The sequence below is a fragment of the Pezoporus occidentalis genome, unplaced genomic scaffold (genome assembly GCF_034315485.1).
Source record: "Pezoporus occidentalis ecotype Australia unplaced genomic scaffold, CSIRO_AGI_Poc_V1 ctg56, whole genome shotgun sequence".
Taxonomy (NCBI): Eukaryota; Metazoa; Chordata; class Aves; order Psittaciformes; family Psittacidae; genus Pezoporus; species Pezoporus occidentalis.
This window is the reverse complement of record NW_026915899.1, coordinates 406,848-424,605: the sequence shown is the minus strand read 5'-3', so window position 1 is coordinate 424,605 and position 17,758 is coordinate 406,848. Positions and strand designations below refer to the sequence as shown.

The 17,758-nt window shown below is 41.4% G+C and overlaps 1 protein-coding gene across 1 annotated transcript in view; it reads right to left on the bottom strand.

The window, feature by feature from the left end:
• The window catches only part of CDHR3 (cadherin related family member 3), a 39,104-nt gene extending 31,428 nt beyond the window's left edge, over window positions 1-7,676 (bottom strand). The window contains exons 1-2 of the mRNA XM_062638359.1: window positions 7,401-7,676; window positions 3,783-3,985 (exon numbers count right to left, since the gene is read on the bottom strand). Coding sequence (XP_062494343.1) covers window positions 3,783-3,985; window positions 7,401-7,470 — 273 coding nt within the window. The 5' untranslated portion in view covers window positions 7,471-7,676. The remainder of the gene's footprint in view (window positions 1-3,782; window positions 3,986-7,400) is intronic.
• Window positions 7,677-17,758: the final 10,082 nt, after the last annotated feature.

The window sequence follows — 17,758 nt, the reverse complement described above, 5'->3', positions numbered from 1 at the left end:
TTATATGCCTCAATCTTCAGTGCTGAAGTAATAAAGAAGCAAGAACTTTGTTTTCTTGGACAAGAAAGGAAAAGGTGAACGTTAAGTTCGCTGTGTAGCTAAAAAACTATGAAGCTTGAACACAGTAGTGGGGTGCTGTCGAACTGGAGGAGAAGAGAAGAGTTGGGGCTCACAAGTGTGTGAGACAAGGAAGGTGTCAGTGTATTCAGCATACTGCAGAATGGAGGAGCCTGGAGAGGATGCAGAACAATGAAAAAAAAATCCTTTATTTTAGATGAGATGCTTTGGCCAGAGGACAAATACAAAAGTGGTATCAGCACAATTAGAATACAAAAGCCAAAATAGAGCCTATTAACTAAGACAGTTGGAGGAGAGTGAATAGAAGAACAAAAGTTTTATGCCTTCTGGTACGTGAAACAGCTGCTTTCTGGAACCTTGTGGATCTTTTTGTTATAATACTGCAGGAGAAAGCAACTGTGTCCTGGATGGTCTCCTCTCTCCTGTATTGTACAAACAGAAGTTTCCCATAAAAGTGATGCTAGCTCAGAAAAAAAACATTCTACAAAATCTTGTAACACCAGTAGGAAGGTTATATGAATGTTTACTGCAGATTTAAATACAATAAACAGATGTAATGAATTCAACATGAGAAACTGTCCAATTCTAAGCAGAAATTATATGCTCTGGGGATTACCCCTCCAGTTCACAGCCAAATATTTTCATTGGCATTGTAAGTACAGCCAGACTGCCTACGAAGACATCTTCCACCCTCCTTTATAGAGACCTTGCAAGTGAAGATGTGAATCTAGATGGTCTTTTTCTAGGTTGCTTTTGAGAACAGCTTGCCACTGGGGTAGGCCATGACCCTCTCACCCTGTGTTCACCTCTCCTCCAGGCAGGAACAATACTTACTGATGAAGGCAGCACTGTAAACACTAAAAAAGCTGCAGATTTCATGAAAAGGGGTCTAGACTCACCATATAACTGTTCACCCCTCATTCCACCCAAGAATTTCATTGTTCCCCACTTCACTCCCAGGATGCAGAGAGAGCATCACTAACAGCATCAAAATAGTTTCAGGCCACAATACATTTTCATGCACTCAACACATTTTCTGCCCATGGGATTCTTCAAATAGAAGTAAGGTGAGGAGGAATTACTGGGGCTCAGATCTCAGAAACAGAGTTTTTCAGCAATCTCAAAACTTATCAAGAAATGTGATACTGCTTTGGCTTGCCGCAACAGGAGTAAATGTAGCTTCATAAATACAGAGCAGCCTGTGCTAAGAGGTACTTAGCTAATCTACAAACTCCATACATTCATACATGAAAAACTGCCTTTTTCTATATCTTAGCAAAGCTTTAATCATTTTGGATCACATCTCTTTTGCAAAATATTGTACAGCTCTGCTACAACGTAGCATAAATAGTTAGAAGTAGCAATGTTTATCAAATGAATGAACTAAGAATACTCACTGCTAACTTGCAGAATTTGTGTGTAGCTTGCTTTACATTTTTCTCATGACTGATACAAACTGGACCAACCTCTTTGTTCTTCGTTTCGAGTAAGTTAGGAAACCCTGTAAACATCTACAGTTCAGCAAAACATACAAAGCCTCACAGGCCATGCTAGTAATGGGGTAGTAGTATGAAATGAGTATCAGCTGGCACTTTGGAAGAAGCAGTCTCCGGCCTATACCTTTCTTGGCCATTCATTTTCATTCTTGTGTCACACTCTGCACTGTGCTAGAATCTCTCATCATCCTGCCATGATAAAAATCAAGATGAGACATTTTATCTATTTGCAGGGTTATTTTTCATCCAGATTAATTTCTCAGTCCCACTCAACAAGCAGCAACATAAAGTGCTTGTGCTGCAGAGATGGCATGGGACAGGAGCAAGCAGGTATAAAAAAGGTCTATGTTTTGCACCAGAAGGTATAGCTTTAATTCAAAATGCCAAAATACAGCTGTCCTGGGTTCAGCAGTAGCAGTCATTTTTTCTCCTTCTTAGTAGCTGGTGCAGTGCTGTGTTTTTGACTTTCGGCCTGGGAATGGTGCTGATAACACTGATGTTTTTAGTTACTGCTCAAATGTTTGGTCTGGTCAAGGACTTTGTGAGCCTCATGCTCTGCCAGGGAGGAGGGGAAGCCAGGAGGAAGCAGAGACAGGACACCTGACCCAAACTGACCAAAGAGGTATTCCATACCACAGCACGTCATGCCCAGGATGTAACTGAGAGTTACCCAGAACGGCTGGGGACTGCGGGGTTCGATGAGGTATCGGTCGGTGCTTGGTCGGGCTGGGGGGGCGAGTTATCAGTCGGTGGGTGGTGAGATGTTGTATTCTCTTCCCTTGTTATTCCCTTATCATTGTTATTATTGGTGGTGGTAGCAGCAGTGATTTGTGTTATACCTTAGTTACTGGACTGTTCTTATCTCAACCCATGGGAGTTGCATTCTTTTGATTCTCCTTCCCATCCCTCCGGGAGCAGGGGGAGGGCAAAAAGGGGGGGGGGGAGTGAGAGAGCGACTGCATGATTTATGGCTGACTTTGTTTAAACCACGACAACAGCCTAGCAAGGGAGTCCCACATTATGAATTCTCTGGCAGCACAGACAGCTTAAGGGATGTATCCATCTCCTGCCTGTTACATCCCCTCAACTGATTCTGTTCAGGTGCTTCTGCAGCCACATCCCATGCTTCACAAGTGAAAGAGGGCTTTTTTGAGAGGTTTTTTTAGCATTTCACCAAACTGGCTGTGGAGCAGCTAAAGAGCCAGCAGAGGTTTGTGCTTGCTGGGAGGTAGCAGTATGGGAACAGCAGCAGCTCCCCACAGACAGGGTGAATCAATGAGCCTCAACCACCTGGGCTCACAGGCTTACTTTCCCCATTTTCATTGCCAGAAACATCAGCAAAGGGAATGAGAAAAATGCCCTGGTATCAGCTCTGTGAAACCTGAACTTCCTGGGAAGCACCCAGAAAAATGTATTTAGATTGACTTTTCAAGAGCCTACTCAGTGCCTATGCATGTCTTTTAAAGACAGTCTTCGGTGTCACGGCTCAGGCTCAGACATACAAGCAAGTTACAATGGGATGACAAGCTATTGTGCATCTGAACAGTCATTGCCAGTGACAAATGTGAGCTAACACTTACTAATTTATCCAGCAATGAAAAAGAGTGTTAAGTAATAGAAATTGCTTTGCCTTTGCCATAGGACAAGAGCACACCATAGACAAAAATAGATCACAGATGTGTGGAAGTGTGATAACTTCTTACCTTGAGATAACTACCTTGTGTGTCACAGCTTTTGTCCAGAGTTAAATATGACTTTGATCTGACTCAGCTTACTTTGTTTTGGAAGTGAGTCAAATTCATTTTAATTCTAGGCCAACCAGAAGATGCATGTGGTTTAACTCAGCCACTTTAACTCCACAATGACTTCATATAAATTAAGATGAAAAGCTATGTACAAATCCCCAAAACATGGGGTTGTATATATCCTTCTTCACCTCTTATTTTCCAAAAATATCACTTTTTTTTCTATCACAGAATAAATGGGACTACTGTGATAGATGTTTTTTACTAGATGCAATTAAAAGTTATAATCACTACGGCTGTTAAATTGTCGTATCTATTACAACATGTCCAAATACTACCACAGTCTGCATTCGCAACTCTTTTCTGATTAAACAATGAGACACTGTGCACTGTCAGTGCTCAGTAATTCAGGAAACATCAGCCTACATGACTGAACATAGCTCAAGCTAAACGTAAAACTCACCCTGTATTTGAGATTTCCTTCTGGTTCGATAACAAAAGCCCCTGCAAGTGGATTTGAATTTAGTATGGTAGGAAGTACGGCAACATCTTTAGAAGACAATGGAGAAACAGTTACATTGAAGGTATAAACTGTAACACCAGCTGCTGCATTTTCTTCAACAGTGCTTGTTGCAGGCAATCCCTGAAGCAACTGGGTTCTTCTTCCTGCGAGATGAAAACAAATGTAAAATTACTTCTGGGAACCTTGGCCTAGCAGGAGCACACAGCTTGTGCCAAGAGCTGCCATTACTGAGCACAAAATAGCTTGATTCTCTGAATGGTGGCATTGCACAGGAGTAAATACAGTGCTAATGGCAAAAGAAACAATCTTTTCTCTAATTCAGTACTGTACTCTTGTCATCTAGAGTGGCTGTTGTTAAAGTAGTATTCTTACTGCATTGTTTGACCTCACATATGCCTCTATGTAGAAGCAAAGAAACTGAATGTTTCTGTTGTTTCATTTCAGCCCCTGTGCTAATTGCTGCCTCTGTGCACTGATCGCTTCAAAAAGCACCTTGAATCACACAGACCCTGATGGCAAAAAAGCAATCTTTTGTGAATTACAGACTGCTCTGAGCAAGGAAGAGCAACCTCCAGCCCTTGGAGGAGATGCAGGCCCAGAAAAGCACTCTATGGTTCAAAACTGCCTGGAAGCAGCAGAGGCTGCTGTGGCATCCAACAGCTGAGCTCCTGCTTCTCAATCAGACCTTTGGACTCCCCAGACCAAAATCTTTGCTTGCTCTGTCACTGAGCTTCTGCGTTTTGTTATTTTAACAAAGGCTTGTGGTGCTTTGAGTGTCTATAAAACACAGATCACAGAATCATAGAATAGTTAGGGTTGGAAAGGACCTTAAGATCATCTAGTTCCAACCCCCCTGCCATGGGCAGGGACACCTCACACTAAACCATATCACTCAAATATGATCAGATCAGGACAGCTTTTAGGGCATGTCCTGAAACAACATCTTAGTAACCTCACACACCTAAACTGACAGTGTACCTCAACATGAGACTGTGGCAGGGCTGACTGCTGCTTGGCGGGGCTTCACTGGCTTGTCCAAAGCACTTGCTAAGAAAGGTGGCTGTGTTCAGTTGAACTTCCCAAACACTGTGTGCTAAGAGAGAGGCAGACACTGCTCACCCAACGGCCTGGCCAGGCTGCTCATACACTAGCAGTTACGGTAGCGAAGTATCCTTTTGCTGGGCAGCCACAAGGTAAAAAGCTGCTATGGAAACTAATCTAAGGCTGCTTAAAAAAGGGCTGCTGCACTTTTCCACCTAGATGCTCAAGCTCACCCTGGAGCTTGGGAACGTAATGCCAAGGGGAAATCTGCTGCTTTGCAACACTTTTGCAGTGTGGGACAGAACCATCTCCCTTCTCTTCCTATCATGCAGCTGCGGAAGAGCGGCCCTCATCAGCTACCAAAAAGGCCATTCCTCAAATGGAAGCAGGCTTTTTAATTTGGAATGGGACAGTTCAGGTCCAATGCTTTCCAATGATATTAGAAGTCTTAGTGACTTTTCCCCCAGACTAGCAAAAAATCTTTTTTCCCTACATCCCTAGGGAAATTTGGGAGCATTTTAGGGGTAGCCCATGTATAGCCTTTGTGTGATAGACATTGCTTCTGTTACTGGCCTCTTAAATAACTTTTTGCCATAGTATCACAGAAGACTTAGGATCCCTGTGCCTTTACTACATGAGAATCAAAACTAATCTCAGTAGATGAGGAGTCCACAAGGCAAAGCATGAAGTCACATGGTCTCCCTTCTTCCTGCATCCCACCCCAGGAGGCACTTGCAGGGTTTCCTGGAGCACTTCTTAGAGCAGCATGAATCCATCAGACACTTCCAGTTCTCCTGCATTGTGGGGAGGAGAAAGAGGGAACATGGGCTGTGGGAACATACTAGGGTGTGATGGGAGTTTGTGTGTGGGAAGAACACTTCCTCACACAGGGCCTCACTGGTAAAAGGCAGAGCTGAGGTTCTTCCCTGGAGCTGCATGGAGGTTCCCATGCTCCTACATTCTAGATACAGCAGGTCCATGGATCACTCATCTGTATGGAATTACCCTGGCCAAAAGGCCTTGGAGATTCTCTGCAGGTGACTAAGGTACAGGTGAGATGTGGGAGAGTGTGAGGTGGGAGCTGCCTGTAAGAGTTAATCTGAACAGGTCACACTGATTCTCCGGTAGGGCTGAGTTCAGCTGAGCTGTTACTGGTCTATGTCAGTGGAAGCAGGACCCAGTGAAGGACTGAGTTTTCACCATAAACAGAAATTACCCATCCAAATGAGACTGGGCTGGGAGGGGCTTCTGGGGATATATTTCCATAAATGGAGCTGAACTTTGAGTATAATCTCCTGTGGACAGAACCTGATAAATCCAGTTCCCTCAGCAAACCACAGCTCATTAATGGAAATCATTCATAAAATAAATGAAATAATTTTTAACATTTAGAAACATGGAAAGGAAAGAGTTGCTATTTTATATTGTCTCTAAAGATGTCATTGGCTGTTTATTTGGGATTTGTCTTTCTAAATCACAAGTTCTTTCTTCTTGCTCTGTATTTTTAACTGAAATTTTCAGTACTGCACGTAAATGGCTTCTTTTTTTTTCACTTGATTTTACAGAAGTCTCCCTTCCATACCACAAGTCTTTGCTTACCTTCTTACTCTGGAGAACAAAACATGCCTGAAGCAATTTAATACATTATTTATCAGAATTACCAGCCCCAAACATTGACAAAAGATGAGTCCAAGTGAAAGCAAGCATGAGACTGGCTTTGGGAAGTACATGTATGTTTAAGTCTGTGATCTGTTAGCCTTTACATTGTGCTCAAGTCACACCTTCATGTATTTCTCTCTCCACAAACATGCAGGCTTGAAAAAGGAAAGCTGAGATTCACATGCAGTGTCCTGGTCATAGTTCTGGGGACATCAGGAAAACCACCAAATGCTGAGAAGCTCCTGAGGCTTGGCAGAAATCTTTCAGTTCCTTGAGAGCTGACCCTTGAGTGACTGTACCTGAGCAGCTAGCTTACTACAAGCAAACCAAGTGTTCCATGAGCCACCCAGACTGCAGTTGGATGATCTGCTTTAAGTTGTTAATGTGCACATATTCATATTGGCAAATCTCCCATGTTTTTACACTGGGCAAAGACAGTGATATTACCCTACTAGTATTTCCCACAAGTGTTTACCTGTTTGGTCCCATTTGATTGCTTGGTTTATGCAATCAAAGAGAAATGTTATTAATATTTCTGAAGAGAATACTGGAGTATCAATACTAGATATTGTTTCCTGGAGAGCTGACCTCCTTTCCTACTCCAACACTGTCACACTGAGCAGCAGCTACTGCACACCAAGTGCCTCATCCAGCAAAGTGTCTTAACAAGGAGCCATAGTCTCTTCTTTATTATACTGCTGTAACCACAGAGCTCAATCTAGTTCAGTAGGAAATAATTGTTACTTGATTTTTTCCATCTGTGTCTGATCCCTAAATGTGCATTATAAAGCTCCCAAGAGAAAGAATAACAGCCAACAGTGTTATAATTTTAGCAGCATAATGAAAACATGTTCTTACCAGATACTACTCCCAGCAAGATGAGGAGAAGGAGCATGATCTTCATTGTCTTTATGACCCTGTTCTTCATGTTCCCAGGATGCAAACTGAAGGAGTATCATGGTATGTTTTCCCTAGTTTACACCAGCTCCACCTAAATTCTTGCTCTTTGTCATGCTGTGGAGCAAAAAACAAAACAAAGGACCCATGTCTCTAAGGAAGTTTCTAAACACCCTCAGCTTGTTTGCTTGTCAGAGAACTGCTCCTTGCTGACACTCCATCCACAGACCTGGGCAACACTTTAGAAAACAATCATTAATAGTCCTTTCACTGCAATAATATTTTTTGAAGCATTATGAAAAGAATCTAACGTGTTCTAAATCTGAAAATACCATGCTGCTTTCATCGCTCTGGCAAATGAGGTGCTGTTTTCATATGTCAGTATCAAATACTCATGCTTTGTTACTTAAACCAAGAACCAGAAGTTTTCTCATTTCTCTGGCTACCAGAGAATTACTCGGACAACACACAGCGTACCTGGAAGTGAGATCACAGTGTATGTACGTGATGAATTTAGTTTTGCTGCAGCTGTCTCTGGAACAGCATGGACTGCTATGCAAAGTGCACTAGCACCCTTAGATCAGGCATTTAGCTAGCTAGACCACAATACACCCATGCAACTTCTTTTGTTTTAAATCTAAGGGGAATCCTAGCATTTTTTCACGGAGCATAGTACAGAGGTGACACTAAAACTGGGCCTGGTTGCAGTATAAGTGCATCAGCATTGTCTCATAGAATAACTTGGGTTGCAAGGGATCTCTGGAGGTCATCTAGTCAAGCACCCTGCTCAAAGCAGGCTTAATTAGATCAGATGATCGGGGATTCGTCTAGTTGATCCTTGAGCACTTCCACACAAACTGAAGAGCTCTGCTAAGAGGTAGAATTTAGAGATTCAGGTTTAACACAGTTCTGGAGAAGCCATATTAATTTGTGAGCTAAGCTAGCATCCCTTTATGGTTCTGCATGACACTCTGGCTGTCCCAGTGAAAGCTGACATTAGTTCAGAAAGCTCTGCCCCCTGCTCCTGTGTTTTATGTAGTACGAGCATGTTCACTGAATATGCTGAACATAAACAGCTAGTTTAACATTGGAACAGGCATTGCCTATGCTTGCTGCATGCTCACCTTAAACTGTTGTATAAATGTGCCCTGGAGGATTCTGCTGATACAATGAAACTGGAAAAGATGCATCAGTAAAACCTACTGATTGGAACAGAGCCATACCTACATATCTGATACTGGCTTAGGGAACCATAAGGCACAGTCATTTGATGGTCAATCTGCATCTATTTTAAAGTGCTTCTAGAGCCTTGCCAGGTCCAGATGAAGCCTGAGTTCAAAGTGAATGTGTTCACACTGTATCATCTAGGAGCACACATTGCATAAACCCGTAGTACTGAAGAAGCTGGTCTTCCATTGCCCCAGGAAATGTGTGCTTAGACTTTCTGTTAGTAAAAAAAAAAAAAAAAAAAAAAAAGCATGGAAAACCTCACCCTCAAATGACACAGTTATGCTGGTAAGATATTAATGTGAATGTATTTATATTTGAAGGCGTCTAGCCTGTCCCTTTACCTACCGGATCATTGTCCACCCCTTCCTATGCATTTCCTTGTCTACAATGAAGATTTTGATCTGACTGGACATCTCACAAAGATGAGGTCTTTGTGCACAGGCATGAATGAGGCTAGTACAACAAGCTTGTGATCTTTTACTAATAATCAGAACACTGTAAAACTGCTGCTAGCTTTATTCCCTCCTTTTAGTTGCAAAGTACGATCTAGATACTGCTGTTTCTTTTAATCTTGAAAGAGCTATAGAAACAGCTGGGCTAGGTTTTAAAGTAGCCAGTGTTTCAGATACATGCATAAATTTGTTTAGTATCTAGCTTGAGTGATAGAACTGCTTCCATGCTATGCTCAATAGGTAGGCCTTTTCCATAATTCAGAATTCACAGGTTTTGTCCTTTATTTTCTTTCTCTTACTTCTTAGGCTGAGGATTTTATCTGGGGGGCTGGTTTTGGTGGTATTGTGTTCGAGGGGAGGGCGAGGTGGTTCCTATAAATGCGTTTTCCAACTTTTTGTTGTTGTTCTTCCTTCATCTGAAAACCCACAGAGATATATTTTCAGCAAGAGCTCAGTGTCCATATACATAAATAAGGCTTTCCTCTGCACATCTTGTGATAGAGACACTATAAAGCAATATAGGAGACACGGATGGCAAACGCATATGGAATACACATGTGCTTGAAATGCCAGCCTTTCCCCAGCTTCACATGGAAGTGTAACAGGTAATTGTTTCAGGTGCTAAGTGAATACCCATAGAGTAGTTATTTTCTGTTTTCTCTCTAAATATGTCTTGAGGGCTTTCAGGTATCCCCTGTTAAGCCTTGTGGTTCAAGCATGTTGTCAGAAGAGATTGTAGAGGTGTCCAGGGAAACATGGGGAGAGCCAAGAGTAGCACACAGTGAAGGAAGAGAGTGCAGAGGGCATCTCAAAGGGATGCAGTGTGTATGAGGGTCTCTGGCTCCTTCTTCTTCCTTCGGTCACTGCCAGTATGTCTCAGTAGCTCCTTTAGATCCCTCTTTTCTTACATTTCTTTGCTGAGTGGATTTCTGTGATTCTCTGATTCATCCTGCCAGCTTGTAAGGAAGAAAGTGAAAAAGCAGCCACAGTTAAAAGAGACCCCAAACAGATTGAAAATTAAATAGAAATAAATACATGTATATCATCAAATACAGGGCTGGTTAGCAACAGATGAGGTAGGAAAAGGCGAGCAAGGCAGAAGTTCCCTGGTGAGGTGGCAACAGTAGATCTGCCGCTGCATGAAGGTCAGGAATGAGATTCCTGGAATTATAATGCAGCAAGATGAAGAGAGATCAGGGCAGCACAAGCAAGAATACAACCAGAGTCTGCAGGCAAAACAGAGGGAAAAAATTTAATTGAAGTAAATTATAAAGATCAAGGAACAAACTGGTGTTTTAATCATTCTTGGCTTTCAAGATGATTTGATATCTGGGTACTTTAGAGCAGTGCAGAAAAAAATGTACTTCTGAATAAATGTCTTCTGGATTACCAGGTAAGATGGAGAATGTGAGGAAGACACTACATCTTTCAGGAAATTAAAGAGTCCTGGTTCCAGAGGAAAGACCAATATAAAATCATAGAATCATAGAATAGTTAGGGTTGGAAAGGACCTTAAGATCATCTAGTTCCACCCCCCCGCCATGGGCAGGGACACCTCACACTAAACCATGTCACCCAAGGCTCTCTCCAACCTGGCCTTGAACATTGCCAGGGCTATATTGAGCTGCAAAAGACTGCACTGGTCTTAGGCTGAAAGCAGAGAAAAAGAACATGGGAAGAGAGACGTACCAGGTGGGACAGAAGAGAACTTGATGTGCAAGCTTCCAATTGCCCGTTCTCAGGAAAGTGAGGTATTTTGCCAGAGGCCAGCCTCAGAGAAGCAGCCTACTTGCATAACAAAATGTGCAGGTTCAGGACATTAATCCTTTTTCTGTGCATTTAATTCTCAATTGATTTCCAGTCTGTCAACAGGAAAGAAATGTTCTCTCACTTCTCAAATGCATCACAGGTTCAAGACATAATTTTCCCATTAATGGTGATTTCAGCCATCAGTGGCTCTCTTCCACTTAGCCAACTCACAGGAAAGGAGACATTTTGCTCTAACTATGGTAATTATCCACCAAAAATTGAGCAGCATAAGGAGAATTTTCACACACCTGATACAACCTCAGTTCAAGACTATTTCTTATTGTTATTTCACTAATTAAATTACCTAGACTGTCAGGTTTTATTTTAATCTCTTTTCTCTTTTAACACTACAGCTTCTCCATTCACTGCTTTGGTAACCTTTCCTAAAATATTAAAACAGTACCTTAGCACCCTACACCAAAAACTTACGCACCATTGCATTACATTTCTCTGCTAAAAGCTTCCTCTGTACCATTTGTGAGGGACAAGAGCAACCTAAAAGTCATGAGTATTACCCAGGCTACCTTAATCTCACTCAAAGAGATCCCAGTTTAGCAAGGTTAGTAACCCACACAATTACACAAAAATAATCACAGACAGATATCTGGGCCATTTATTTTCTGTCATTAAATTGTGGACACATACACTCACTCAATTAACTTGAGGTGTCTGTTAATACAAATTGATTCCATTACACCAAGAAGTTTTGGTGGGATTGAGGTTTAAGAAAAGAACAGTTTAAAATCTGGGTAAGTTCACACAGAAGCCCCAAAACAATGCTCTTGTCAGTGCTGAAAGAAAGCTCTCCCATTGCTAAAGCAGTTATACACCCAATGGATGAAAACATTTGCCAGCAAAGAAGGAACCCTGGGAGTCTGTCTTTTGCCATGAAGAATCTGAGCACTCATTTTAGAAGGACTGGGAGTATGTAAGGCATTAAGATTGAGGAGATTGTTCTGATCCTTCCCATTCCCTCCACTCCATCTTGACAAATGTGGATTGAGGCAGACAGATGATTACAAGGACATAAGTTCATGAAGGCTCCAGATGTACTTCAATCCTCCATACAAAGAGGTCAAGTGATTTCCCCAAGACCACACAGGAAGTCAAGAAGAGCCAGAGTTCTTGGTCCCACTATCAGCCTTAATTCTGATGACTGTAAGACATCATGACTGTAAACAGCACATTGCTGCCAAATGTTTTTCTCTTTGAGAAGTTCTTGTGCTGCTTAAAAAATACATTTTCTTCTGCATTAACACAACATGGAAGTCAGTGAAACACAAGCTTCAATATTCATTCACCTGAGCAAAAGTAGATGTTATCAGCAACTACTTCGTGTTTTGTGGTACAAGACAAAAAATGTGTGGTGGTGTAGAACATCCAGTACCTGTGAGAAATTATGTCACTTGTTCACATCAGTCATGTATGTTGCTTGTTCAATTGTGTGATTTGTCTTCCAAAATGTTTTACTGCAAGTAAAGATTCAGTAGAAAAGGTGTCGAGTTCAATGAAGACCTTTTTCTGAGTTTACTGGATATTGGATCAGGGCCTGAATCCATGTGGCTGTACTTTGTACCTTGTGATACAGCATATTACAAGTTTGTCTGTTACTGTAATTGCTGGGCCACCTGAGCTGATTGGTAAATATATAAACAAGGATGTGAAGTAGCAAATGATGCAAATGCAACAGGAAAGAATGCTCTGTGCAAATATGGGTACAGAAACTCCAAGGTTTCTATGTACATAGTGTGATGCACTTCACTTAGTCAAGTATCGTAACGTATCACCAAGAATGGCTTAAACAGATCTTTGCATCATGAAACATACTGTATCTTACCTATTTTATCAGCAAAAGGGAATTGATTATACTTTGCAAATGCAACATTGACTTTTAGCACAAATAAAATGTTTTCTATTTGCTTTGGGAAAACAAAACAAAACAAAGAAGTGTGTAATTAACAGAAAAGAGCATGGCTGGGCACAGAATGAGGGCTCAGGCGGTGGAGTTTCACTTGGAGGTGGAGAGTTTCTGGCTCATTGCTCCAGGGCTCCAGTGATCTTTGCCTCAAGTCCCAAAGAGTGCTGAATTGACTCATTTCTCCTCAGCAGTCTGTAGCCTAACATAGCTGGGAGAGGACATTCTCCTCCAGGTATTGGCATGGCAAAGCAAAGCCAGTGAGGACAAGAGAAGTACTGCATATACCTCCTAGGTATAGGCTTTCCCTGGGGAAGATGTGGCTTCTGCCCTCCTCTGTAGCTGTACCTGGCATCTAGCAGATGTGTGTAAGGAAGTAAGGAGGGATATTGCTCTCTCTTCCCTGTTTGTTTCACAGTATAAGCTGCAGTCTGGCTGTTGGACTGGAAGAGGACAATACTTTTTAATGCAGGACCTTAAATAACTGCAGGATGACTGCTCAGAGTTCTGTGCTTCCAGTGTTCCTGTAAGCTTCTGCCCCCATCAAATGAATACCCATCAGCTGACTGATGGTAACCACAGGGTGCAGTCTTAGTCCTACCATGACCACGGATCAGATACATCAAATGATACATCAAATCCTCCGCTTGATACCGCCTGAGGATTTGACATTTCATTTCTGTTTCTGCTCCACTGTCATGCTTAGCAACACCCAACACAGTAGTATCACGATTTACTCAGCTATGTGAGGACATGAGGACAGAAACACGAAGAAGAAAGACACAATAGTCATTGCTAGCTCTGTTCCTTGCTGCCTGTAAGATCTGTGACTAGAGAAAGCCTTTAGAAATATGACACAGGGATAGGACCATATTCATCTGGATACAGACACAGAATTCCTTTTTTTACAGTTGCTGAGTTTATGTTGTGCTTATTTTATCTGAGAGCAAACATGTGAAAAAAATAAGCCACTTAGAAATGACACAACATTTTATCTGAGTAATGACTTGAATGAGTCTCCAACCACAGTAATAGGCAAAAGGCAGCAGGAAACCAGTGCAATACTCCATATATAGATACTTCTTGCCTGTGGATTTGGACATCAACACCAGGGAACAGCCTGAGACCACAAGGGTTTTCTTACTGACACAGAAGACCCCATACAGTAAGCAAACTGTCCACCAAATGTTTTGACAGAGAACTGTAAAGTTGTAAATGCTGGGTGAACGCACAGAGAGAAAAAACCCTGCAGCCCAGACTGACCTCAGCCACATAAAACCTGGCTGTTATAATAAGAGCTACATGGGTGATAACAAGGAAACAAGGTCAGAATATGTCCCTTTGCTGTGTATGGCTCCCTGACCATTGCTGGAGCTGAGGGAATATTGCCATCTAGTGCCACACAGAAATCCAGCTGTCTAAACAGAAAAGAGCCGTTTAATTCATGTAGGCAATGGTTACAAAGCATACTAAAAAAAGGGGACATTCTGTGCCAGGGACATCATTTTAGTCAGTGTCTTTGCCAAGCTTGTTATCAAAAATGGTACATTTTCTCCTTGAAAAAATGACAGTGTGTTGTGGGAACTGAGTCATAGTGCTTTGGAAGAGAGACCCTGTTCACAGTCGTTCAGAGGTGAAAAAAGTACGAAAGTACTCACAGAGTGCTTTAGCAAGTAGCAGTCAGAATGATAGGATGATGTGGAGGATGGGATTTACCTTACCTACCTTGAAATAACTAAACCATGCACCTGTATACGTTAATGATATATAATCACCCCAGACTTCTTTTGGAAACAAAGGGGCACAACCAGGGCGATCAACTTTAACCATCACCTTTAAGATGGGAAGCACTGTACTTCTGAAATATCTGTTTCTCCACAGTGACAGTAAAGGGGGTTTGGGATGGCTAGCCCTGATGTTCAAATTCCTTCAACCCCTAGTGCCTATCTTTCTGTACTATTTGTTAACCAGGTAGCTAATAATTTTGATGACCTGCTGGTGGAAAAATAAATACCACTTCCAGACTTCTAATGTCCATGATCTCAGCTGTGCGATTCTCACTCAGGTGAGGGGACACATATGCCCACACAGGAGTTCCCACTGACTACAATGGAAACAAGCACTGGCCTATACCATATTGCATGTGCTAATAGGCCAGCATGCCTGATCATAATGCATTTTATATTCACCTCTGTGTGCAACAGCATTATGAACTTCCTCGTTGTCATGCCAGAAAGACCCCTTAGGGGTTCAGAGCAGTTGAGTTCCCCTCAGCCAAGACTCTGCTGAGCTGGAGATGAGGGTTTTTTTAATCAGTGCATATGTCTGAGATACTTTTAATGAGGCCATCAACTCACTTATCTGTGCTACCAAATATGTGCCAGATTATAACAATTTTCAGTCACTGCCCATCTGGAGCAGATTCAAACCAGTGGCTGATATTCAAATGCAATTTGAAAATCAAAATCACTTAAGCAACCAAATCTTCCAGCTGCAAACAATGTCCAGATTTTCAAGCCAGAAACCTAATGTTTATATGTGTTGACTTAAAATTGCTTAAATGTCCCACCAGTACCTCTGAGTTAATTGCCATGTTATTGCCTGTGGTTGTGACTTTCCCACTATTTCTACCCCTTAACCATGTAAAGAAAAGGATTAAGTCACAGACAGAATCAGAATCAATAATGCCAAAGAACATAATTTTTCAGCCTGAGAAGGGTTAGAATATTTGAGACACCCACTGCTCCATTTTATTTTAAATAGCGTGAATCCCAATTAAGCAAGAGGCTGCTAAATTCTTTTCCTTATATTTTAAAATTCATTGCTTCACATATTCAAATATAAATCCTTACAGGGGATTTTTCCTTTTCTACTCTGATTTAAATATGCTGCAAAAAATTAGTACCACAAACTTCCCCAAATGAGTATTATTTAGGTAACAAAAAGTCTCAAAATAAATTCTCGTGTATAAAGTTACTGATGTCAAACTCTGCCAGGTTTTTTTTTAGGGGTATTTAAAGGGAAGTTCACTTAGCAAAGTCCTTATTCTGCGTATTAGAAAAGAAATATAATATGTGCAGTGTCCTGAGTGTCCATAAATAAAGTTGAATTAAAATTCCATCTAAAAAGGAACATGAAAAGCAAGGATGGCAGATTTTTATATAAACACATTTAAAGTATCTAGAAATGTGACTTTCTAAAACCCTCACTCTATCATCTCAGTTCCCCATAACTAAGATTAGCTAAAAAAATCTAAGCTAACAGCTTCCAGAAATAAATACCAAGAAGCTGGCAGCAAATCCTGGAATTCCCTCATACCTTTTAGTCCACAGGGACAAAGACTGACCTTTCAGATGCAACATAAACCCAGCTGTTTTCCTCAGGCTTTTGCCTGAGATGAAGGCTACCTCTGACAGTTTGGGTGTTCTAGGCAAGCAAGAAAGGATTACTAACATTAGCTCAGTATCTTAATTGCTGTACTTAAGAGGCTGCATACTTGCCTACAGCTGGATCCAGCACAGAGTGAAAGCTCCCACTGACTTCACTGGGATCTGGATCAGCCTTTTAGGTTTGAAGGAGCAGGGGAAGTGGCAGGAAGGATGGACATTTTACCTGCTGGTACAGACTGTCATGGCTCTACTGACATTTGTACCAGTTGAGCCTTTACCCCAGGACACATGCAGCTTTATGAAGCTATGACATAAAATCACAAACTGTTTTCCTATGCTAAGGGGCAGCAGTGAGATGACATGCCAAATACCTTTCAGTATCAAGAAGTGGACACCGCAAAACATTCCCAGACCCAGCAACCCATTTGGATGGACCGTCTTAATGCAGACAAAGGTAATGTCCATAGATGTTTAACAACAGCACCTATGTATCTTTTGTTTCAACTGACAGTAATGGCAGACAGTGGGGTTTAGCCATTTTATTTTACTGATAATTTGCAAACCTCTGAGACTATTTCCTTACATAAACCATTTTCTGGACACAAGCATTTTTCTTGACAAAACCACCCTAAGCTGTACAGACCACTCAGTTGTTTCACCTCAGCCTGGGCTACCCCTGGCTAATATGCCCACACAATGGTTAGTGTTGCCACAAAGGGAGCTGGATCCATGAATTGATGCTGGGTAAGAACTGAGTGGATGAAACAGCCGGGAGCAAATGGCCAGGAAACAGGGGGTCTGGGCAAGAAAGTTCCTGTGGAACCACAACCTAAAACACTCCCTTCATTTGTGTCCAGAGGATGTGTAGTAATACTGCTCCAGGTTGTAAGATACAACATAAATGGGTTTTATAGATCCTTAAACCTTTGATGTTGTTGCTGTTCTGTGAATACAGAAATTAAGCCTACTATTAGCTTTTTTCTGCTGAATTAAATGTTCTGTGAAGTATCAGAGGGGCAGCCAACACGTCCCAGCTAAATAGCTTGTTTGTAGTAAATTACTTTCCATTCTTAAGCAAAAAGAATTTAATCAAATGTCAGAAACAAACTACATCTTGACAGATTAGCAAGGTTGCTGCTGTTAAAATAAATCTGTTGCCAGATTTGTTTACAAAACTTCTTTTTCAGGGATGGGTGAACTTCCTGGAATTTGCCAATCGTTTGAATAAATATTGTGGAGGATTTGTAAAATGAGAATTAATTAAACATTTCCTCTGAGTTTAAACCAGACATTTTGCTCAGTGTGAAAAATTACTTGCAAGCAAAGAGAAGTCTTTTTTTGGGAGGTGGAGAGGCAAGGAAATCTGAGCACTCCCTTTTCTTTTCCAAACAAAATTTAGAATATAATAACTATGACTAATACAGGAATTGTAATTTATACATTAGATTTTATATATTCCTTTTTAACTTTCTTCACAGTTCTGAACTGAGCTCAATACGTTTGACTTCAGCTTTCAAATCCCTC